General features: G+C 41.4%; 2 protein-coding genes and 1 pseudogene across 9 annotated transcripts in view; all 3 read right to left on the bottom strand.

The window, feature by feature from the left end:
• The window catches only part of PARP6 (poly(ADP-ribose) polymerase family member 6), a 43,026-nt gene that overhangs the window by 10,638 nt on the left and 7,581 nt on the right, over nt 1-24,807 (bottom strand). For 2 of the 8 annotated variants that reach the window (XM_006752979.2, XM_015559608.1), the window contains 18 exons: nt 23,843-24,038; nt 23,130-23,207; nt 21,824-21,918; nt 21,596-21,656; nt 21,201-21,291; nt 20,692-20,758; nt 16,644-16,793; nt 15,344-15,554; nt 14,531-14,584; nt 12,404-12,499; nt 11,737-11,829; nt 10,138-10,263; nt 8,880-8,945; nt 7,886-7,953; nt 5,382-5,430; nt 5,021-5,133; nt 3,607-3,679; nt 2,158-2,227 (listed from right to left, as the gene is read on the bottom strand). In XM_006752979.2, the coding sequence (XP_006753042.1) occupies nt 2,158-2,227; nt 3,607-3,679; nt 5,021-5,133; nt 5,382-5,430; nt 7,886-7,953; nt 8,880-8,945; nt 10,138-10,263; nt 11,737-11,829; nt 12,404-12,499; nt 14,531-14,584; nt 15,344-15,554; nt 16,644-16,793; nt 20,692-20,758; nt 21,201-21,291; nt 21,596-21,656; nt 21,824-21,918; nt 23,130-23,207; nt 23,843-23,845 (1,564 nt within the window). In that variant the 5' untranslated portion in view covers nt 23,846-24,038. The remainder of the gene's footprint in view (nt 1-2,157; nt 2,228-3,606; nt 3,680-5,020; nt 5,134-5,381; nt 5,431-7,885; nt 7,954-8,879; nt 8,946-10,137; nt 10,264-11,736; nt 11,830-12,403; nt 12,500-14,530; nt 14,585-15,343; nt 15,555-16,643; nt 16,794-20,691; nt 20,759-21,200; nt 21,292-21,595; nt 21,657-21,823; nt 21,919-23,129; nt 23,208-23,842; nt 24,039-24,807) is intronic. The other 6 variants (XM_015559612.1, XM_015559616.1, XM_015559621.1 and 3 more) reach the window with 6 other exon arrangements.
• On the bottom strand, nt 10,576-11,244 carry LOC107182041 (putative methyl-CpG-binding domain protein 3-like 3). Its single transcript, XM_015559655.1, has one exon. It carries the CDS (start codon nt 11,214-11,216, stop codon nt 10,599-10,601), a length of 618 nt encoding a protein of 205 aa, XP_015415141.1. The 5' UTR covers nt 11,217-11,244; the 3' UTR covers nt 10,576-10,598.
• On the bottom strand, nt 18,690-20,641 carry LOC102761056 (annotated as a pseudogene).

The following is a 24,807-nucleotide window of genomic DNA, read 5'->3' as shown; positions in this document are numbered from 1 at the left end:
CAGGACTCTTCGGTCCACAGGCCAATGCTTTGTCCACTGAGCCAAACTGGCTAGGGCATCTTTTCACTTTCTTAAGATGTCTTCTGATAAACAGAAGTTATTAGTGTTGATAAAATCAAATTTACCAATCTTTTATGACTTATGAATTCATGTTTTCATTCTCTGGATGATTCTGTGTAAAACTGTGAAATAATTTGTTCCTTGAAAGTTTAGCCTGACTTGAAAACTATCTGAGCTAGGTAGGATTTTTGGATTTTGTGTGCATATGTGTGTATGTGTAGGGGGGCGGTGTGGAGTGTGGTGTAAAATTTTAAACTACCATTCAATGTCTTTTATAGTTTTAGGACTATTTAGGCTTTCTATTTCTTCTTGAACCATTTTTTTAGTTATATTTTTCTAAGAATTTATCCATTTTGTCAAAGTTTTTTTTTAAAATATATTTTATTGATTTTTTTACAGAGAGGAAGGGAGAGAGAGAGAGAGTTAGAAACATTGATGAGAGAGAAACATCGATCAGCTGCCTCCTGCACATCTCCTACTGGGGATGTGCCTGCAACCAAGGTACATGCCCTTGACCGGAATCGAACCTGGGACCTTTCAGTCCGCAGGCCGACGCTCTATCCACTGAGCCAAACCGGTTTCGGCTGTCCAAGTTTTCAAAGTACTGATATAAAGTTGACAAAATTGTCCCATTAGCTTCTTAAATTTTGCTACATCTGTAGTTATGTTCCCTTTTCCAGATATCTGTGCTCTTTTTCTTCAATCTAACCAGCTATATCTGGGTTTTGTTTTTTTTTTAATATATTTTATTGGTGATTTTTTACAGAGAGGAAGGGAGAGAGATAGTTAGAAACACCAATGAGAGAGAAACATCGATCAGCCGCCTCCTGCACATCTCCCACTGGGGATGTGCCCGCAACCCAGGTACATGCCCTTGACCAGAATCGAACCTGGGACCCTTCAGTCCGCAGACCGACGCTCTATCCACTGAGCCAAACCGGTTTTGGCTATATCTGTTTTTTTGTTTGTTTTTTAGTTCTTAAAAAGTATCAACTTTTGCTTTTTTGGTTCTACCTATTGTACCTATTTTTATTTGGTTGATTTCAGTTCTTACCTATCTCTTTTTTTCTACTTTTTTAGTTTATTATGTTAGAGACTATTCTAGTTCTGCACCTATGGAGCTAAGTTTCTAATCTTTATACAGTTATAATTACTGGAGGACACTAAATGATAATCTATAATGACTCTAGCACTTGCCCTAACCGGTTTGGCTCAGTGGATAGAGCGTCAGCCTGTGGACTGAAAGGTTCCAGGTTCGATTCCGGTCAAGGCATGTACCTTGGTTGTGGGCACATCCCCAGTAGGGAGTGTGCAGGCGGCAGCTGGTCGATGTTTCTCTCTAATCAATGTTTCTAACTCTCTATCCCTCTCCCTTCCTCTCTGTAAAAAATCAATAAAATATATATATTAAAGACTCTAGCACTGTCTCCTTCATATGGTATACATGCAACTTCATGGTGGCTCTCTTTTATACAGAACAAGAACAAAAGAAAACAGAAAAGGAATGAAGACATGAACCTGGAACACCGAGAGAGTTTTAAGTCAGAATCATTTTCTGAACAGGACAAAAGTAGACTCATCTTCTAATCAGATTCTGGACCTCACTCATGCCTTATCTTTGGAATGAAATGCTTTCTCTTGCATTCAATGTGACTGATAGTATAATGTATAATTATACATAGTTGAAAAGAGAGTTGACAGGGAGAAGAACAGTGTCTTCAGAAATGTAAGCCAACAGAAGGGACTCAAGCCTTCAAGTGTATTTATAGGTAAACACACATGCACATGTGTACATACACAATTTATAATGACGGGCTATTGCTAACACCAAAAATGGTGTCTACCAAAAGCCTAGTTTCATTTCCCAGTTCCCACTGCCAAGCCTCTATAATGAATAAAACTATCCCCATGGAAAAAAGGAAGAATCCAAATTTCTAATGAGAGAAAACTGAGAAAGACAGAGTTTGTATCCATGACTGGGAAAAGAGCTGACATAGACCAAGTACCCATGGTAGAAGAGGAGGAGAGCATAGATGGTATATTCACAAAATGGATGCAGTATAAACAGAGTCAAGGTGGCCAGAAAGTATTTCTTACCTGAGTATCCAAAGGAAATACTGGAGATGGGGCTCAGGTAGATGCCTTTGCCATAGGCTGCTCCATGCAGCTTGCAGGGAAACACCAGGATGAGCAATATGAGCCTGGGCCCTCCCATGACTGTGTATTAGGGAGCCACGAGGCTTAGCCAGCCCTCTCTTCCCTCCATTATCACTCATTCAGATGGCTCTAGGCACCTACTCTTAAAATGCCAATAGGCTGACATCGGTTGCAAGTTAACCCCTTTGTCTATGAAATAATAAATTTTGAAGCCTTGGAGTGAGGAATAGCACAGCCACTGAGTCAGTCCCTTGGAATCTATGTTCCTGTCCCCAGGTGTCGGTATATATGAGATTCCAAAAAAAAGAACTACAGAACAGATAGCCAGGAAGAGGAACAATGACTGTTCCTTGGGGTCTCTCAGGGCAAAGAAATAAATCTCCTATTGATACCGTTATAATAACCAGGTTATTATTTAACAGAAAAGGTGTAAAGGGAAGACTAGGTAATATAGGCATGCCATTTACACGGCTTTGCTAATATAACACTCTTAAAGTCTGCTCCCCGTAGAGAGATGTGAGAAGGGAGTGAACAAAGGCAGTTTGGACTAATGCGAGTAAGGTCTGAGTGATGTGGAAGATGCCTACCTGTCTGTCAGTCACACCCGGGAGCGAATCAGTGGCCAGAATGCGTGTGGCCACTGCAGCACTATACCTGAATATTTAAGCTTCTGAACAAAAGAGCCTCTCTCTCATGCAGCTGGGCTCCTGGCTATCCTGTTGCAGGGGCAAGCTACCCTGCACCCACGTGGCTCACAGCCATGTGGGACCCACACAATGGATTAAGGGACTGAATCTGGACTAAATGCACTGGACCCAGCTTCAACATGGAACAGTCACTTTGGACACTGGCCCTCCTTTTGGCTCTATTGGAACCCCAGCTGCACTCTTTCAGGACTGGTTTAAGGAGCATGGGACTTTGGAACCTGAGGAATGTAACTCCCACCAATACAGCCTTTTACCACATCTCATTCTCCCATGGGGGCTTCTGAAAATGCGTATTTCAGTGGTACCTTAAGAACCATCCCACTCCCATGAGCATAGGAGAAATTTAATTCTCTGGTGATACTATATAACTCTGAATGAATAGTCACATATATTGAAAAGTTCTAATAGGGTAATTCATCTAATGGCTGCAATCAGCAATTCATATTCCTGCCTACAGCTACATTCCCATTCCCCAAACCACTGAAAAACACAGGAGGTAAAATATATAAAAGCTACATTCATTCTATACATACACTTCCAACTTCCTCCCTAGGGAAGCCACACGCAGACTAGATTTAAGGATGCTGAGGCAAAACAGCTGAGTACTCCAGGGTAGACTTTCCCAAAACTGAGCGGGGCAGAAAACAGGGTGGAGAAAAAGAAAAAAGGGGCACAGCCTCACCTGCAGTTTGGTGTAGGATGCATTCACCAGCCCATTGCGCAGGATCGAATGCCAGTTCTCAATGTGGGACCCACTGTAAGGCAGGGTAGAATGTATGTCTCTTCACAGTATGAGGTTCCCAGGAGCACTTTCAAGAATGCCATTCCCACCCATTCTCACCCACACAGGACATGAAGATGGACACATATACTTAGTGATGGGCATGCATATGGACATAGTCACAGGCATGCAGATGTATCTGTGACTAACCTCTTATATCTTAATTTCCAGTCCCATCATCTATCTCTTCCATGCTTTAGCTAGGCCCATTCTAAACCCTCAACTGCTGATTCAGCATTTTCATTGGCCTATTCCCCTATGTTTCAAATTGAATTCTTCTCAAACCCAACAAACTTATCACTGAATGCAAATATGGCTTCCAGTCCTGAATTCAGGTGTACTTTGGGAAAATGGTACCACCACTCCCTTTGCATTACCCTTAAATATGGCTCTTTCTTTCTCTCTTTTCTCCCACAATTATGCATCAATTGATTTCCTCCAAGTAGTTTTCAAATCTATTTCCTCTAATCTGTTTCTTCAACCATCCATTTATGTGCAAATGCCATTTCTCCTCAACTACATCATAAGTAGCTTGAGAGTAAAGAACATATCATATGCCATCTTTTTATCTTCTACAGCAAGAATGTCAAACTCAAAGGCTAAGACGGGCCAAATAAACAAGGTTTAAGTTTATGTGGGCTGCAAAAAACAAAAGCTTCAATTTTCATAGAAACGTAGGTTTATTTTGATAGAGACATGCTGAATACAAAGGGCTGAAATAAATGACTAATCATTAACATAAAATAGAACATTTTAATAAAAATTTTTTCTTGAATATTAATTTACCAGACATTGAATAAATGCACAAATTAATAAACATAACACAAATAAACCTATTTTTCTTGTTCTCCGAAAGTGAAATATTTCCTGTTGCAAACACCAAACAACTCAGTACATGACTAATGACGTGGCAATCGGCTGCTAAAATATTCGCTGCTAGTATTAGGGGAGAGAAATGGTGTGCTTGTACAAGGCTCATAAGGGAAATGACTACAGTAATCAGTCATTAGTGAATGTAGTAGTTCGTTATTAATAATCATGAATAACAGGATATTGTAAAAATTAGGTTATGAAATTTTTATTAAAACATTTCTGACATATCGTTATATTGGTTGGGCTGCAAAAATATTCGTTGTGGGCCACATGCGGCCTGCGGGCCATGAGTTTGACATACTTGTTCTACAGAATCTACCACAATATAACTAATTGTTGACTGGTTGATGAACATAGGTAACACAAACTCATTAATCTCGAATGAACTCTCCCATCACCTTACATTTGTTGCCCTCCACTTTCCCCACCACCCCGCTCTTACTGGAAGGCAAAAGTGCTGCCATAGAGTTTCTTGGCAGTCCGGAACCGTGCCTCCTTGGCAGGAGGGCTGCTCAGCAGGAGGAACTGGTGTGAGGTGTGCATGAACTTCAGCTGCTGCCAGGGTGGGGGTGGGGTCAGAAAAACAGAGCAGAAATGGAGATCAGGGAGAGAAGGATTGGGGATAAGGAGCAAATCAGGCTTGCAATGACCCCCCAAAAAGGAAATATGCTTAAGCCCAAATATTATTATTGATGGGCAGAGACAACCAGGAAAATCTAGGACCAATGTGGTTGGTTGGTTTGGAGGCCCCTCCCTGCCTCTCTCATCAGATATTTAAGTTTAGAGGGAAAAAGGTCACTTACCCTGCTGAGAGGTAGTTTGACAATGTGTGACCTGTTACTAGAGATGATCCTAGGACAAAACAGATAAATAAAGAAAATGACAGAATACGTGTGTGATTAGGCCATTGTGAACAAAGCAGCAGCCTTGCTGTGCCCTTGGGAGAACAAGCAAGGATTCCAGGGTTGTCTGAATTGTGTGAAATATCCAGGCCACCGTCTGAATATTCCCTTGGGTAGTAATGCTTGCATATAAAAATGTAAAAGGAAAGCTAGTTACTGATAGTTAAATAACAGATGAAAGAGAGGGTTGGGAGGTGAGCTGCTACATCTAGGGAGAGAAAAGAATAGAACAAAAGGAAGAGAACAAGAGGTCAGCTAAAAAAAATTAGAGAGCAATCTGTATTAGGATGGTGATGAATTACCCTTGGGATTTAGAAACTTAGAATTGAGCTCAGGACAATCACACTTGAGCTCAGAGGAAGCTTGAATGCTCTTGGTGATGGTGAAGAATGGATAGAGAATTACTGCTTGGGCAGGAGAAAGAAGCAGAAGAAACTAGAATAAACTTCCTGAGGATTCAAGGATAGACTAGGCTATATGTGGCTACATTCAGAGGACAAGAGAGAACAAAGGCATGAAACACTGAGGGGTCAGCAAAGGAGCATTATCTCCTATAGTGGATGGTTTAGTTTGTTTGTGTTTTACCCATGTACTTATGATGCCATTCTGGAGGATCTATGCCTGGACATTCCTCATGCTAAGAGGGAGCATAGTGCATTGAGAAACTATTGATGTCAAAGGCTGACTAAAAAGAAAGGGAAAAGCCATGTCAAGAAAACAGAACAGGAATCAAGATCAGGAAGGGACCCATCAACAAAATGGAAAAGGGAACGCACTGTATGAGAGAACATTCCCCAGTGATACATCTGATTAGGGGTTAATTTCCAAAATATATAAAGAACTCATAGGGACCTGAATAGATACTTCTCCAAAGAGGACATTCAGATAGCCAATAGACACATGAAAAAAATGCTCAACATCCCTAGAAAGAACTCATAAAACTCAACACCAGGAAGACAAACTATTAAATTAAAAAATGGGCAAAGGCCTGGCTGGTGTGCCTGTGTTTCAATGTTGACCCATAAACCGAGAGGAACCAATTCAAAGGTATCACTTCATACCTGCCAGAATGGCTACCATCAATAAATCAACAAAATGCCCAGCCGGGTGTGGCTCAGCGGTTGAGCACTGACCCAGAAAAACCAGGAGGTCACCAGTTCGATTCCCGGTCAGGGCATTTGCCTGGGTTGCGGGCTCAATCCCCAGTGTGGAGTGTGCAGGAGGCAGCCAATCAATGATGCTCTCTTATCATTGATGTTTCTATCTCTCTCTTCCTCTCTGAAATCAATTAAAAAATTTTAAAAAATCAATTAATCAACAAACAACAAATGCTGGTGAGGCTATGGAGAAAAGGGAACCCTAGTACACTGCTGGTGGTAATGCAGATTGGTGCAGCCACTGTGGAAAACAGTATGAAGTTTCCTCAAAAAAATTAAAAATGGACTGCCATTTGACCCAGTAATTCTACTTTAGGGAGTATGTCCTAAGAATCCTGAAACACCAATCAGAAAGAATATATGCATCCTATGTTCATAGTGGCATTATTTACAATAGCTAAGATCTGGAAATAGCCCAAGTGCCCAGCAGTAGGTGAGTGGATGAAAAAGCTGTGGTACATTTACACCATGGAATACTATGCAGCTGTAAAAAAGAAGAGGGGCCTCCTTACCCTATGCAACAGCATGAATGGACCCGGAGAGCATTATGCTCAGTGAAATAAGCCAGTCAGAGAAAGACAAATACCACAGGATCTTACTTATATGTGGAATCTAATGAACAAAATAAACTGATAAAACAAAATAGGTCTATAGGTGTAGGTGCATGGAATAGACTGACATATTTTGGAAGTGAGGGGTTGGGGGAGGGAGGAAGGAGACTGGAAGAGGTTAACCAAAGAAAAGACAATAGTGTGATGAGGGACAGGGGCTGGGCAGAGAGGGACTGGGGGGAGAAAGGAGGACATCTGTAATACTGTCAACAATCAATCAATCAATCAATCAATCAGAGAGGGAGGGCAGTAGAGAATGGTTAGAATCTTTGCTGAAAGGCTCTGGACAGTCTACGTCACCAGGGAAGACCTTGAGACAGGAAAAGGGAGTAGAAGGGTACACTGAAGTTATTTGACGTGAATGGTGTTAATTTCTACATGCAAGGGGCATAAAGAACCTACTGAGAAATAAGAAACTCCTAAAAAGAAGTTGAGACATCTCAGAATTTGTGGGTTCTCTATTGGATCTGAGTTCTTGTCAAAGCCTGGTGTCAATAAAAACACAAGAAAAAGCAGCCATGATATATATATAACCTCAGGAAGGAAGCTGAAACTGTCTCTAAGAGAAGGTGTAGGCTCCATGTCTAATACCATGTCCCTGCCCCACTCTGGGAAAGATGAACCATTCTATCCATACCATTGCAGGAGAGGATGGGCCAGGGGATCCAGCTTGTCCATCTGCTTCTTGATTTCCAGATATGATCCCTATAAAACAATAGCCATAAAGTTAACTTCCACGAGCAGTGAGAGCCCTTCCACTTTCCACAGATGACTATCAGGGCCCAGGGCAAGGTAGGTAACGAAGACCATACAAAGGCAAGAGAAGATGGGTTCCCACCCACAAGGAACCCAGTCAGATTGGGAAGATTCATAAATAAATATGAAAATGAGTGAAGATGCTTACAAAACAACATGTAGGTGGGTCTCCCTCATTTTATGCAATTCCTACCACCCTACAAAGTTGATTGTAAATAAAAAATAAATGAAATCAATGTCAGAAAGAATAGGCTAAGGAATCCTCTGGTAAAACCTTACATAAAGCAAGGAGTTCTTGACAAGCAAATCATCTCTCATTGGTGTATCTTATGTATTAATATAAACTGTGATATATAGGATTTGCTAAGAGGCCCACCTGTAAATGAGCACAAATGAATGTCTATTCATGCAGAGATTGCAGACCAGGGGTGGGGAAGTCTGGTGAGGGACAGCCTTGAGTCAAAGGATGGTCACTGATCCATGTGGCTGCCCCACCCCTAGAAGGATAGAAGATGGAGGTCCCTGGGTCTAGTTCCTTACCTCCAAGCCCCCCTTCTTAACCTCCCTTCTAACCTCTTAACCCATGGGCAGAGGTCTTTCCCTCACCTAATTCCCTAAGAATTATGAAAAAATAAACATTAAATATGAACAACCTGTTAAGGAATTAGCAACAAAAGCAAAGGTTGAGGGAGACATTAAGAGTAAGAAAGAAGAGTAGTAACAGAGTTAATAAAACAAAACAGAACAGGAGGGAAGACTAAAGTAAACAGTGAGGAATCTGAGTAGCATCTCTAAGTCTTCACTCCACTTCCATGAATTCCAAGCAGAATACAACACTTGTGGCACAGGCAGAGGGCAGGAAAAGGGTAGAGTACCTGGGTCATCTCCCGGATGGACATCACACTATCCAGAGCTTTCTGAAGTCGTTCATAATTCTTCTTCTGTGGGGAATCAATGGGAAGAGAAAAATCAGATGAAAAAAAATGGAGAGTCAAGATGTGAAAAAAAGTAGGCGCAGATATACAAAAAAAAGTTTAGGCCCTAGGGGAAGGGTAGTACGTCATGGAAAGAAAACAGATGTAATGTCATATAGTTCTGGTATCACATGCTAGTTCTCTTTACCAATTGAGAATAATAGGGTAAGTTACTTAACCTTTTAGAAGCCCAGTAATCCTATGAATAAATGAAGATAAAAATTCCCACTACCCTAATCTAGATGTTATGAAATAACATATGTAAAGAACCTGGTATAGTGTGTGACATATAACAATGAATAATAGTCAGGTATTGTGATGATTAATTATGTCAATTGTTAATAGTGTTAATTTCACTAAACAATGGAATGCCCAAACATTTGGTCAAACATTATTTTGGGGAGTGCCTGTGAGAGGGTTTCTAGATGAGATTAACCCTTGAATCAGTAAAGCATATTGCCCTCCCTAATTTGTGTGGGCCTCATGCAATCAGTATAAGGTCTGAATAGAACAAAAAAGCCAAGTAGGAAGCTCCTCCTGCCTGACTTCTTGAAGCTGGGACACTGGTCTTTTCCTGTTTTTGGACTGGGATCTGGAGACTGCTAGCTTTTGCATTGGAACTTAAATAATTGGCTCTCCTGAGTCTCTAGTCTGCTGACTGCTAATCCTGGGACTTCTGAGCTTTCATAATTATATGAGCCAATTCCTTATAATAAATCTCCTATTGGTTATGATTCTCTGGAGAACTCTATCCAATGCAATACTTTACATATTATCCCTCATTTTTATAACAATCCAAAAGGTAGATATTATCCCATTTACAGATAAGGAAATTGAGGTTCATTAAGGTTAACTGACTTGTCTAACACTACTCAGCTACGGAATAACAGAGTCTCAAGTGGAATCCAGGTCTGTTTGGCTCCAAGGTCTTTATTCTTCCCTTTCATGCCATAATTAATATTAATTCTTCTCTCCTTCTTCTGACTAAGTCAGTTAATTTATTCACTAAAACAGCTAAAACTTAGGGCTCAAGAGTTCCCAAGAAACAAGTCTTTCATTTATTCTGATTCTTACTGCAAGAAGCTGTGTAACTAGAATGACATACCATAGTCTCCCACTATTTTCTACTGTTTCTGTTCCTTAGCCCTGACAACTATACCTTAGGGTTAAAGGCCAAAGTCTTGGGATCAGTGGGGTCCACCACAGAGGGATAAGGCTCAAAGATGATGCTTTTTCTAGGGGACTCCAAAGCTGCCCTACACATGGCCACCAGCAGATCCACCACCTTAGGGGAAAGGAGAGAAGGGGGTCAGTAGAAGCCAAATGATTTCTCAGTTCTAGAATCCACGTAGTATCCAGAATAAGTCTACCTTTTGGAGTTTCAGCATTTTTCTCTGCTCTTCTTTTTTTTTTTTTTTTTGTCAATTTGCATATTAGCCTTTTATTATGTAGTATGTCTTATGTGTGAATTAGAATTTTGGCAAAATAAAAAATATCCTCACATGAGGTTTAAACAACAATTAATTACTTAAATTAAAACAAAGATACAATTTATGTTAGAATGAGATATAATAGCAAGTTCACGGAAGTCAGATTTGCATGAAATCAAAACATTCTTCTTCACTCCTGGCTCTCTGCCTCCCTGGCCAGCCTGTCTTCCCTCAAAGCCGCAGCCAGTCTCTCTCTTGCTTTCCTCACTCTGAGATTCTGTCTCTGGATGTCTCCATGGGTGACCAGTTGCCTGCACAGAAGCTGTGGGTCCCAGAGGCCTGCTCCTGGGATCATCTCTACCCTATGTAATAATTGTGCTGAGCTGGGCTGGGGACTGGTGTGTAGAGATCCAGGACCAGCACGGCCCAGGGATTCACCCGCACTTCCTGGTGCAGTTATTCTCATCACATTTGTCACATCCAAAGTATTTAGAAGTTCCCCTTCACTGCTGCAGGCCTGGAGCCCCTGCAGTCTTCTGTAGGCACTTATCTGCTGGGGCTTCTCCAAGGTCTCCTCCTGCCGCCTGCGCCTGACCACATTGTCAGGATGGGCAGTAACCTTGGTGACTGCACTTTTAAAAATGCAGCTGGTCAGCCTCATTGGATGTTCAGTCCTTTCCCGACGTCTCCGTTTGCTCATGGCTGAAACCAGTTGTCTCTTCTTCGCTAAAGTCTGGGGCATCATGTTTCTCTGGAGCTTTCCCAGAGAAGGCTGGTTTATCTTCATGATTGATCCAGGCTCCCCCATGGCTGCTGAGCTGTGTTGCTGGCCCACTCCTGACAGGCGCACAGCCTGTGGCTTGCTCAAAACTGCCTGCTCTTCTTTTTAAAAGCAAATGTGTTTATGGTTTTTCATTAGATAATATAAACTCATAAAATTTTAAGTAACAATGATTTAGAAAGTGATTAAAAAGCCCTGGCAGAATAGCTCAGTTGCTTAGAGTGTTGACTCGATACACCAAGGTTGCAGGTTATAATTTTCTATCCATAAATAATAGCTGAATAGTATTTCCACTCTAAGGACATACCATAATTTAACTGGATGCTCTATAGATGGGAGTTGTATCCATTTTTTTTTTTTTACTATTACAAATAATACTATCATGAATAGCCTTACATATGAAAGCATTTCCAGAGATTAAGTTCCAAGGAATGAAACTGATAGGTTCCCCAGCCTTTTTTTATTATTATTATATTTTTTTATTGATTTCAGAGAGGAAGAGAGAGGGTTCCCTAAGAGAGATAGAAACATCAATGATGACAGATACCTCTGCTCCAGTGGCCACCTCCTCTGCAGCTCCAGACATGACTCCCAGTGTGTAGAAGGAGAAAACGCACAGTTCACGAGTACAGACGGCTGGCTAAATGGACATATTAAAATACACAGTGGCGGTAGGGGAGATGCAGTGAAAAGGTAATGTAGGGAGGAAGGGATAATCCTGACTTCAGACAACTCTATAATGAGGCAGGAGTTTGGGGCCCACTCTGTCAAACTTACTGATAAGTGTGAGAATTAATGCTGTCTCTTATACAAAGCCTTTCATAACCTCCCTAGGTAGTTAGATGTTCTCTCTTCAGGCTTCCCAAGACTGTTCATATCTCTTCTATACACTGATAGTCAAGTGTCTGTCTAATCACCTAGATTTGGAGTCCTTAAGGACAGTATCATATCCAATTATCTTGGTCAATATCTGATACCTACTTTTAAATGTTGGGTGGAGATTATATCTTCGAAAATATTCAATTGCCTCATCTTTCCTAGTAGGACTGCTGACATTTATTTTTTGAGTAAAACAATTATTTCTAGAATCTCAGGGAGTAAGGACAGAATTCCACCTTTACCATAGAACCAGGAAGAAAGGAATAAAGGAGAGATGAGGAGGAAAAGGGCCTTGACTAAGGGTCTAAGAAGGGTCACAGAGCAAGGGTTTATACCTTGAGCATGGACCCATTCTGGAAGACATGCTGCTCATCACACACCACACAGTACTCATTCAATGTTGGAATTCTCTGCTCTGCATACTTCATGATCTGGGGAGAGAAAAGATTCTATTAAATCTTTTGGAAGCACAGGCACAGATATGGGAACTATTTTGAACTTCTTTCCCAGCTACTCTCCTTCCTCCCAGCCCTGTACCTAGCAAAGAATCTTTTCAGTTGTATCCATGCACTTAGGTAAACTAATGGCCAAACTCCAGAGCTAAGACTATATATTAAAAGTAAAAACAAACAAACAAAAAAAAACACCCTGGAAGGAGATCTGGGTTAAGATTTCCCTCGTCACTACTTAATACCACATATAACTTCAGGCAAGTCAGTTAATGTAGGCCTTGGTTTCTAAAGTGGAACATTACTCACCTCATAGAGGTATTAAGAGTAATGAGATGATTTCTATGAAAGTATTTTTAAAACTATTAATCAAACTATTAACATTAGTTGTAGTAATTACAGATTATCTGATGGCAGGGGGTCCTAAGAAGCCATTTCAACTACCTAGAATAATCAGCCTATCCACTGGTCACACCACAGATACAACTCTGTGCTGGCAAGGGAGAATAGATCCAGAGCTCATGCAGCAATATTCTAAAGTATTTTTTAAAGCATTCTGTCTTAACATGGCTTTTCAACCAGGTACATTTCGTGTATAAATAAAGTTATTCCCATTTCAAATACTTTGGGGCTGGTAAAGGGACATGCAAGGGCTTTTCACTCAAATTTATTGAATGCCTATTATGTACCCAGGTCAAGTGAAAGTCTCTTTGATTATGCAATAATATAAAAGACTAGAGGCCTGTTGCACGAAGAGATTCGTGCAATAGGCCTTCCTTTCCCCTGGCTGCTGGCACTGGTTTGCCTCCAGCACCCGGGCCCAGGCCTTCGCTCTGGCTGAGTTCTGGCCGGAGCCGGCCCTGGAAACATCAGGCTTAGCTGCTCTGCCGGCCCCGGGGCCATGAGGCCTCGCTGCTCTGCCGACCCCAGAAACATCAGGCCTTGCTGCTCCACCGGCCCCAGGCCATCAGGCTTCGCTCCACCACTTGGAGCCTACATATGCAAATTAACCACCATCTTTGCATATCACACTGATTAGCCAATGGGAGGCATAGCGAAGGTACCGTCAATTACCATGTTTGTCTATTATTAGATAGAATTGTCTTCTCAGAACCTATACTTCAATAGGGGAGATACGGTGTGTATACAAATTACAATTCAAGGCAGCATTTAGTGTGTGACGTATAGGTGCCATAAAAAATAAAAAGCAGCTGGTGTGGCTCAGTGGTTGAGCGTCGACCCATGAACCAGGAGGTCACGGTTCGATTCCCACCATTCAGGGCACATGCCCAGGTGGCTCGATTCCCTGTGTGGAGCGTGCGGGAGGCAGCCAATCAATGATTCTCTCTCATCATCGATGTTTCTATCTCTCTCTCCCTCTTTCTTCGTCTAATAAAAAAATAAAATAAAATAAAATAAAAATAATAATAAAAAAAAGCATCATGAGAGCTCAGTAAGAAGAGACATCACTTTCAACTAATTAATATAACAGGAGTGATGGAGAAGATTTTATGGAAAAGATGACACTGAGCCTTGACTGCAGAAATAGAGAGGAAATCCAGTGGAAGAAATGACACAAACAAAGGTAACAGGGATACAAAAGTGAAAGCATGTCCAGGAATAAAAAATTTAAAAAAAAAAAATGACCAGTAATGGCTGAGCAGTAAAAGAGGACTATAAGGAAAATTGAAGACTACTTAAGCAAGAATGTTAGGGATCTTAAGGAAATTAGTGTCAATTACTTTCTCATCTCGAGACCTAGGCATTTAAAATCTGCAGTGTACCATTTGGCACTTGATCATAAGTGGTCTGTAAACAGTCTTTCCAGTAATGCGCTAAGCTTCTTGAGGATGAAACTATGTCTTCTTTTCTCTTATCCACATAATACTTAGTATAGTTCTGGGAGTAACTCAGGAAATATTTAATGGACTGAGGAACTAGGAGATGTTAGGGGATCAGATGGATCAGACAACAGGGAAAAGGCTTTGAAATGAAACTTTGGACTTGATTTACCTGGACAAGAAATCCATATTCCAGAGTAGGGATGTTCTTGCAGTGACCACTGACCTGATAAGAGTAAAAAGGCAGATCCCATGAGCCACCTGTAAAACTGGCACCTGTATAGACATCACACACACCCTCACTTAGGATTCTCCTAAAGTAGCTAAGCCCTAGCTCCAGTCAGCTTAAGTAATTCCAAAGCTGGAGAGACCTTTAGACATTTCTGCAAAAGGTTCTTAAAAAGAGCTGGCCCAGCCAGCCAGTCTGGCTCAGTGGTTAAGCTTTGACCTATGAACCAGGAGGTCTTGGTTCTATTCCTGGTCGGGGCACATGCCCAGGTTGTGGGCTCGATCCGCACTAGGGGGCATGCAGGAAGCAGCTGATCAATGATTCTCTCTCATCATTGGTATTTCTATCTCTCTATCCTTCTCTCTTCTTCTAAAATCAATAAAAAAAATTTTTTTTCTTTAAAAAGAGCTGACCCATCCTTAACCTTCTTCAAGGTAGGTGGAATAGGTTAGTACAGCAGCTATCAAGTCTTAACCATACCTAATAAAATCATAAAATAATATTTCATTGGGATACCCAACCCTAGACTTTCTGTTTTATGGCCTGCTATCAGAGAAGCTTGCTCAATAGCTTAGATATAAATAAGTTTTCAGCTATTAAAAAATGTGTTCCATTCCACCCAGTCATGGTACATGCCCAGGTCTGATTTATGATGCTTGGAAAACCATTCTTCCACCTCATTTTAAGAAGCTATACTCCCACAATTCCACGCCCACCCTCCTGATACCCAAGTCAAACCCGCCCCAGCTCATGTACCAAAGGAGAGGTCCGTGCTGGGGGAGGGAAGCCCAAGTGCTGGGGGCACAGGAGACCTGCCTGGGGGCTGGGAGAGTAGCCAAACACTTCCACTTTGGGGTTCTTCATGGTACAGGAGATGGAACGGTTCATGAGGCGCCCAACCCGAAGCTCTGGTACAGCAAGTTTGCCTTTCAGCATGGAGTCCTGTATAATAGGGAAACTGGGAGACCTGGAGAGAGAGCAAGGAGAAGTGATTAAACTGGGGATTCAGTATGAGTCCTAGGAGAGGTTTGGAGACAGTGGGTCCTTGGACAGAATAAGTGAAGTAACCTAAGTCAAAGATGGACATATGAAGGAAGTTCTACTGGATCTAAAAACTGTTAAATGCCGAAACCGGTTTGGCTCAGTGGATGGAGCCTCGGCCTGCGGACTGAGAGGTCCCAGGTTCGATTCCGGTCAAGGGCATGTACCTGGGTTGCGGGCACATCCCCCGTAGGAGATGTGCAGGAGGCAGCTAATCGATGTTTCTCTCTCATCGATATTTCTGACTCTCTATCTCTCGCCCTTCCTCTCTGTAAAAAATCAATAAAATATATTTTTAAAAAAATAAATAAAATAAAAACTGTTAAAATAATAGATCATACATCTGAATTGATTTTTATGTCATTATCTATGTGTTTTTCTGGTAATCTATTTCTATTTTCACCCTTACCAGGTATGGAATGATCCCTTGGAGAGAATGCTTGTTTCACTTACACATTGTGTGTGTGTGTCTATTTACCAGTATATACATATGATTAAGTGCTAAATACTGTACTAGGCAAGAATTAGTTTCATCCCATAGAGCCTGATGTCCTGACTGTCAACAACACTACCTGGGAAGCTGCAAATCTGTGCCTGTATTTGCCTTTGGGAAGATCAGAAAGCACAGGAGGGGTGATGCTTTATTTATTAGATAACTGATAAAGCAATGTACCCTTGCATAAGAGCAAGGAGTTGGTGTCTGCTCTCTGACTCTGCCTCCTTAGGATAGTGAATAAGGACAAGGGTCAAATAAATATGGAAAGATCAGCATACATTTTTCCAAATACACACCAGTTAGGTATTGTGATTTACATAAAGAGTGAGGTATAAAAATTGGGATCAGGAGTAGAAGGACAAGGAGCACATGTGGATACTTTTAGTAGTTAAAGGTACAGAATTCAGAGGACCCAAGGAGAGGACAGAATAGATATATTTAGGTAATCAAGAAGGTGGAGTGGGGGATTAGACAAGACCAAGGTGACTCGAGATGATTAGCTCTCAGAGAAGCACTTACTTGGGGATAGGTGAGAAGATGCTGAGGCCAGCTCGGAACTTCTTGATGGTACCAGTTGCCTTGAACCAACTGTGCCTCTTCTCCTGCTGGGTCTTCAAGAAATCGTTGCTGAGATGTTTCCATTGTTGGGATGTGAACATACCAAGGATCCTAAGGAATGAAAGAAAAAGGGCTTAGGAAAGCTCAGGCAGGGGAATAGGTCAAGAAATAGGACTATGAAAGGCAACTAATCTAAAATTCAGACCCAGGGACTGCAAAAGTAGTTGTGGTGGCAGAATGTGTCTGAATCTCCTCCCCGTATGACTTTAGCACATGAAAATGTACTGTCCTAAAGTATCTCTTTACCTAACTAGGGGGTAAACGCCCACTCCCATTACCTAGTCTAATAGACCTTAAAAATTCTGAGATGCTTTGCCTTTAGAGGGAGATCTCAAAGGTAAGCATACAAAAGTTGTGAACCTTGGAATTTGTTGCCAAGAATGACTATATACTGAGAGTGAAACAAAAATAGTGATAGAGAAGTAAGTATCACCCTCTGCCTTGTGAATAGTGAAGAAAAAAACTAAGGACATGAGAGGTATTGACACTGTCAAGTGAAAAATTACATCCCCAAATTTATGATTTTCAATTTGAGCTGGGCCCTCAGCTAGTCTTCTGAATCCTTTTATTTGCCCTCGATCAGTCTCTCTAGTATTACTCTAAGTCAGTGATTTTCAACCGATTTTCAACACCAGTATGCCGCAAGAATTTTTAAAACATGCAATACCTGACTATTTAGTCAGGGGCACTGACCTCTTTTCCCTTAGATTGTCAAATTTAAAATGACAACACTCAACACAACTATAGCCATCTGGTTTGAATTAATAAAAATTATACTTTTTTTTTTGTCCTACCAGTAGAAAAAATATTTTTTGGTGTGCTGCAGAATTTTAGTGCATTGAGATGAAAAAGGTTAAAAATCACTGCTCTAAACTATTATCTTAAATCCTTATCACCTTCTTTAAGCAACTAACTTCACCTTCAACAAATGACCTCCCTCTCTTTTAGAGAAAAATAGAAGCCACCAAATATCAGCTCTCTTAATTTTCCAACCTAACTACCAAAAAATCTATTTCTATTTTCACCCTTACCACAATCCCTCCATTCTTTGGAGACAAGGTAATCCTATTATTAAGGATCAATGCCTCTGTTTGTGCTCCAGCTCTCAGCCCCTTTTTGTCTCTTTAGGAACCTTGATCCATCAATTATCCCCCTTTATTATCAATTCCTTTCCCAGTCTACAAAAAGTTTCAAGTTTCTGCCCCTCAGTTTGGCTACCTAGCTACCTCTCCCTCTTTTCCTCCTATCCTCATTCAAATTTCTCAATCTATACTATTGTTTCTACTTTATTGCTAACCACTCACTTTTCAACATATCCTACCTTCACCACTCCACCACAACTGCTCCCATCTTGATGCTAAATCCAACAGAAACTTCTAAGTTCTCTTACTTATCCTCTCTGGCACCTAGTCTTCCTTGTAGAAACTCTTCTCTTTGCCTTCTGTGACACCATTCTCTTCCCATTCTTCTCCAACTTCTCTGACCCATCTCCAGTGTTTCTTATTCTTCTGCTTTTTACTCTGGTAATTTCTTGGGTATTTTGTCTGGATGTTAAAAGGTGTTTTGCCCTTGATCTTTTCATTCCATCATGCTCTCCTCTAGCAATCTCCAATTCTACACTGGTTGTAATCTCCACCCCTAGACTGATATACATCTTCAATCCTAATCTCTCCAGTAAGTACTAAATCTACATATGTATCTACTAAGCATAGCCACTTAAATATCCCAAGGTTACCTTTAAACAACATGTTTAAAATGGGAACTAATTATCTATCCTTATTCCACAAACCTGCTCCTCTTTTTTAAATCCCTATTTAAACTGGTGGTATTACAATTTACCCAGATATCTGGGATGGAAACCGAGGAGTAACTTTCCACTACTCCTTGGCTTATGACCACATACAATATATCCAAATCAATCTTCAAGTCTTACTGATTAAAAAGATATATCACAAATAGAATTTTTTGTCACCATTAAATGTCTGAATTTTAACCAGATTCTTGGACTGGGGGTTCATATTCATCCAGCTTGTTCAATTTTAGCACCTGTCTCATCCCCAGTAGCTTTTCCAGAGCTGCTACCTTCACCAGAAAGCTCCATGAGTTTTCTTAATTCAAACTTGGGCTTCTCCAGCATTTTGACTTTACTAGCAAAGACATCATGGATAAATAGATTGGCAAGCCTTTTGTCTTTTTCCAGTGCTATCTGGAATCAGTTTATTGACCACTTCTCTCAAGTCATTTACATCTCTCAGGTCACAATTATCATCTTCTTCTGGATTTGGTGGACCTGTTGATGCTGAGCATAAGAGGTCTTCTGAATCTGATTGTTGCATTTTTTTTAGTAAACCAACACAGAATAGACACAGTAAATAGCCATCAGTAGTCTTGACATCAACAAGAGCTTCAATCACGGTCTGCTATTTTTTGACCACGGAGCACATTTTGTCACAGGTAAGATTCATGGAAATTAGTCAAGCAGTTGTGCCCTGAACATCCTCAATTATTAGCTTGAATTTTCTAAATGCAATTTCATCATTCTGCAGATCAGCTAGGCTTGCTTCAAAAACACAATCCTGGAGATCATCAGATGCAATTTTGGTTCCTTGACTTCTGGTGACTAGTGTTTTTCCAGTATTTCTTATATTAAACATAGCTGGTGCTTTCACATCACACATATCCTTCTTAGAAAATGGATCAACCACTTTTTCTTTGCTCCTTTTGCCGCCCTTCATAAGGTACTTGTTCTTGCTGACTGACATGATGCTGCTCAGAGAGCCAAAAAGCAAGTCTTATTGATTCTATACTTCATAAATCTCTCCAGTCTGTCTCTCATCTCTATTCTTACCTGCAGTGACACTTTGATTCAGGCCCTCATCATCTCATGTCTGGATTTCTCCAAAAGCCTCTTAATAAACTAGTTCTGATCTCTTGTCTCAACCCCTTCTACCTATTTTGCCCAGTGCTATCAGAATAGTGTTTTTAACCCTTTGCGGTCCAATTTTATTTTTGGAATTCAAACAGTCTGGTCCAAATTAATTGACGGGACTGAATGTTGAAGTTATCTGTCTCACTAGACCTCAGCTCGACGTTGGACATGCTCCTAGCGCCTGGTCTGTCGAGTCAGTCTCCACGTTGGCCTGAAAAGGGTTAAAGTTAAATCAACTATGTCCTTTCTCTGCCTAAAACCCTATGAAACTCCCACTCCCAACAACATAAAAGCCCATGATCCTCTCTGATTTGGACCCTTTCCTGCTTTTCTGGCTTCAGTTCCTGCCACTCTTCCCTTGCATTTCACTAGCAATATTAACTGCCTAAAGCTTCCTACATACATGCTGCTTCATGTTACTGTGCCCTAGCAAATGTTATTCACTCTTAGAGTCTGTTTATATAGGCAACTCTCATCTATCCTAGAAAATCATTATTCATCTCCCTTTTATCCTCCTCCTGCCACCAGACTGAGTCACTCCTTCCTCTGTGTTCTTTCTAAAACTTGTGTATTCACTTGTATTAGAACATGTATCTCCACTGGACTCTATTTGGAATTCACTGAGGGTAGACTCTGTAGGTCAATTCTCTTTATATACAAAATACTTAGCAAGGTGCTCAACACATTCAATAAATTAAAACTGTCTGAGCTCCTAGACCCCACTTTGAGAAAACTACAAGAGGAAATGTGAAGAGAATGGCTCTAATTCCAGGGTTGTACTTTTGCTTAAATACTAATGAACCTATCTTTTTACCTTCAAGATGTCTCAAGGCCAGATACCCCAGAACCACAGGCTCCTGTGCCTAACCATAAATTTGGCTCCCCAAATTTATTTTAGTCTTTTTTGGGCATATTTCAGAAAGACATTTTGGAAGAAAACATTCCATCCAAGGATGGACAAACATTCCATCTGCCTGTCCATCCACCTATGTCTATAACCAGAAAGATCAAAGTTCTTACTTTTTCAACTGAAGACCCAGCCCAAACCCTTCCTTATTCGATGGCTGGAAAACCTCAATGGATGGTTCTGCAAAGAGAAGAGAAAGCTCCTAGTATGTATATGTCTCTATACTCCTGGGAATCCAAAGCCCCAGTTCAGTGGACTAGCTTCCGCAGATTCTAAAGATACTGTAAACAATAATGGTGGAGAAGGAAAACATTTGCAGCAAAGGGTATAGTCTGGGAGCTGACTGACCAATTTCAAATATCCTCAACTTCTGTAAAGAAGTTGAGGGGAAGGGGAAGAATAAATAATACCTGTGAACCAAAGAAAACAATTTCATTAACCAAGAAGGATTGGAGAGTTTACTACCAGTTGACAGGGAATGAAGACATGAGTGAGAGGATGCTGAAAAGCCCCTACCAATGGCCTGCAGATCATGTCCAAGGGCCTGATTCCTAGTACTTCTCATCTCTCTTAATTTAGGACTTTGGATTAGTTCATACTTGCCCAAAGTCACTGCCTTTACCTGGTCCATCAAGGTATTGAGAAAGAGAAAATCGCAGCCTCAACACAATAGGTTCTGTCCGGAGGACCTTCCAGGCTGTAGAAACTTCCTCCTAAAAAAATAAGGTTGTACCCGAGTCACAGCACCAAAATAAATAAGTAAATAAAAAAGAAATGAAGAGTAAGGGAAACAGTTTCCAATTTAGCAACAGAGAGAAACAGACCTGAAATTTTTCCTATGCGACACACACACATGCACATAACAGTACACACGTCTGTGTATTGATGTTCAAAAAAAGACAGGGATGGAAAATACATGCTCCAAATATAGCATTCAGGAATAAGACTCCTGGGCTACATGACAAAATCCAGTAAGTCCAGCTAGATATGTTGTTGGCAGGTATTAGCACCACTTACATCAAGGAAGCTGATGTTGATGTGGAGGTCAATGTCCACGTCATCGATAGTTCCATATTCTCTATAGAGATACAGGCAATCACAGTGAGACTCATTAAGGGAGAAAGAAGGGAACAGAGACTGAGGTAGGAGAACTAAGCCAGGGCTAGGGGAGAGGGAATGGTAGAAGGTATCTCTGTACTCAGAAAGAAATGGCTTGTCCACTCCATCTCTGAAGTGGAATCCCACCTGACGGATACAGAGTTCTCACTGTAGATCTCCTTCACGGCTTCAATGTCTGCATCAAGCTGTGGGTGTCGATATAGGTCAGCTGCACAGCTCCCCTGAGTCAGTAGCAAAAACAGTAGGGGGGAGGAAAACAGAGGGGTAAAGAGAGAGGTGAAAAATAAAATGAAGAAACACCAGGAGCAGGAAAATTAAACAGAAGCAGTACATATAAGCAAAAAACTATGTATACAAAGGGGCTCTTGGTGGCTGGCTGCCCTAGCTGTGGATTTCATTGACAGACCAGTCTCTCTCCATCACCAGTCTAAGAAGTTTCAATAGACAACTGCAGGCTTTGCTTAAGGAATTCACATCCTTAAATCTCAGCTTTTCCTCTCACACCTTGACCAGAATACTTAGGTGTCCCTTCTATGAAAACTCAGAACAGACCGAAGAATACAGAATTTAACTCGGCTTGGTTTTATCTGAAGAGTCCAAAATTCCTGCTCAAGATCATGCCTTGGGTAGTGATGGCATTAAGCAATCATTGGCAGGTACTTTTTTATTTTTTAATCCTCACCCAATAATATATTTTTACTAATTTTTTTTTATAGGGATAGAGAGTAAGAAAAACATCAATGTGAGAAAATAAAACATTGATTGGTTGCCTCTAGTATGCGCCCCAACCGGGGATCAAACCTACAACCTAGGCATGTGCCTTGACTGGGAATTGAACCGCAATCTCTTGGTGCATGAGAAAACTCCAACCAATTGAGTCATCTGGCCAGGGCACTGGCAGGGTAATTTTCCCATAATGATTGAAATGATCCCACTGGCTAGTGAGGGAAGTTACAAAATAATTATTTCCAAAGAACATATGGGTAGCTCTGGCTGGTGTTCCTCAGTCGTTAGAGTGTCAACCCACGTACTGAAGGGTCATGGGTTTGATTCCAGGTCAAGGGCACATACCTGGGTTTCAGGTTCAATCCCCATTCAGCCCATATGGGAGGCAACCAATATTTCCCTCTCTCTCTTTCTCCCCTCCTCCCTCCCCCTCTCTCTAAAAATCAATGGAAAAATAACCTTGGGTGAGGATTAACAACAACAACAAAAGAACATTTGGGTAGTCTCCATGTAGAGAGGATGTAGTTTACTCTAGGAAAGGTATGAGTCCCAGGCAAGAGCGAGGATATATCAGCTCTAACAAGATAAAGCTCAAACCACACCAACATTGTATCTCTGGTCCAGAATAATCTCTTTCACTCCTGATATATCCAGAGAGAAGCACATTTCCACCACCCAACATGGATGATAGGCGCTGAAATCTCACCTGAACTCCATATAGAAATTCCTCTGATTCATTATCTCCCTCCGAATCATCATCATTCCAAAACTGGCCTTTGATGTCCTAGTAATGAGAAAGAAGCATATAACCCTTTATTGATCCCTGTTACCCCATGGAACAGAGAAGAATGACAGGGTGGAAAATAGATCCCCACAAAGAATGGAAGAAGGTCCCTTGGGATAGCATAATTGAGTCACTATCCCTTTCTTCCCCCCACCTCATCCTTTGGGAGCATCTAAGTCTTTTCCTGAATCTGGTTATAACCATGGCCTAGCTCTCTTTTGGTAGGATGGAGAAAAATAGGGAATTTTGACCTTCTTAAGTGTCAGCTATGATTGAGGGTCTGGCAGCCAGAACGGGGAAGGATGCAAAAGAATTCAATGTCAAGGTTGGTACCTAGGCATTATCTAAGTTCTATATAAGCTAGCCTCTTCTAGAATCATCTAGCGACCCAAGGCAGCTCCAAAGCATATGTAAACTCTCTTGTCTCATCACTCTCTTTTTCCTTCCCAAGAAAATCAACCTATACACACATCAAGTAATACTATTTCCATGCCTCTTCTCCTTCCTTTAATTTCAAAGAACCAGTCTACCTTCCAAAGGGGTGGGAGCGAAAATACCAGGAAAAGATGAGGTCTGTACTTTGTCCCATCTACCCCTTAGATGATCAGTTGCAGAGGTGGGCAGTCAGTCCTCACCATTGGGTCAATGGGTCACACACACTCCGTCAGTGCTAGGCAGCACCCCTCCATACCACCAGCTGAACCCAGGCCAACGAGATGGGCATTTAGGAGGCCAAAAAGGGAGACAAGGGAGGGGAGTGATGTCAGAAGATGACTGGAGATCTGCTGGGGATGGTAGGCTCTGCTGCTGTGGTGGTAACAAGTCACTGTCCTGTAGAAAGTAGACAACAATTGGTTTCATCACCAGATAAAAACTAGTGTATATACACAGCCACACATGTTTATGGATACACATTTATTATACACTAGAGGCCCGAAGCACGAAAATCCGTGCAAGAGTAGGCCTTCTTTCCCCCAGTTGCTGGCACCGGCTTCCCTCCAGCACGGAGGACCCGGGCTTCCCTCTGGCCACGGGCACCTGGAACCCGGATTGCTTCCCTCCACCCTGACTTTGTCTGGAAGGACATCCGGAATGATGCCTGGAAGGACATTGGGTCTAATTAATATATTACCCTTTTATTATCTACACTAATAAAAAAGAAACATGGTAATTGGCGTATGACCGCTACCCTTCCCATTGGCTAATCAGCGAGATATGCAAATTAACTGGCAGCCAAGATGGCGGCCGGCAGCCAGGCAGCTGATGCGAACAGGGACGCTTGCTTGCTTCAGTGACGGAGGACTCCAACATTCCCCGCCTGACTTGCCAGCCTCTCAGCTGCAACTCTAAGTAACTATGTTGCAAATATAGAAACTAAAAAAAACCCAGAAACCTGCTTTACTCAATGGGCTTCAACCAGCCGGACTGCAACATTGTATCAAATACAGACGGTAAACAAAGGCCAGAAACCTGTTTTCAGCAGCCGAGGCCTCAGAACTAAATCTGGCCTAGAATAATAATAAAAAAAAGACAAAAAGGAGCAGTTGGGAGCTTCAGTCCCAGCCTGAAAACAGCCCTCAACCCCTCAACCAGACTGGCC

This window comes from Myotis davidii, unplaced genomic scaffold, assembly GCF_000327345.1.
Source record: "Myotis davidii unplaced genomic scaffold, ASM32734v1 scaffold930, whole genome shotgun sequence".
In the NCBI taxonomy this organism is placed as follows: domain Eukaryota; kingdom Metazoa; phylum Chordata; class Mammalia; order Chiroptera; family Vespertilionidae; genus Myotis; species Myotis davidii.
This window is presented reverse-complemented; position numbering and strand designations above follow the sequence as displayed.

Bases quoted from the DNA above. Each gene is read 5' to 3' on its own strand.
- LOC107182041 (XM_015559655.1), bottom strand. From the start codon at position 11,216: ATGGGGGAGCCTGGATCAATCATGAAGATAAACCAGCCTTCTCTGGGA.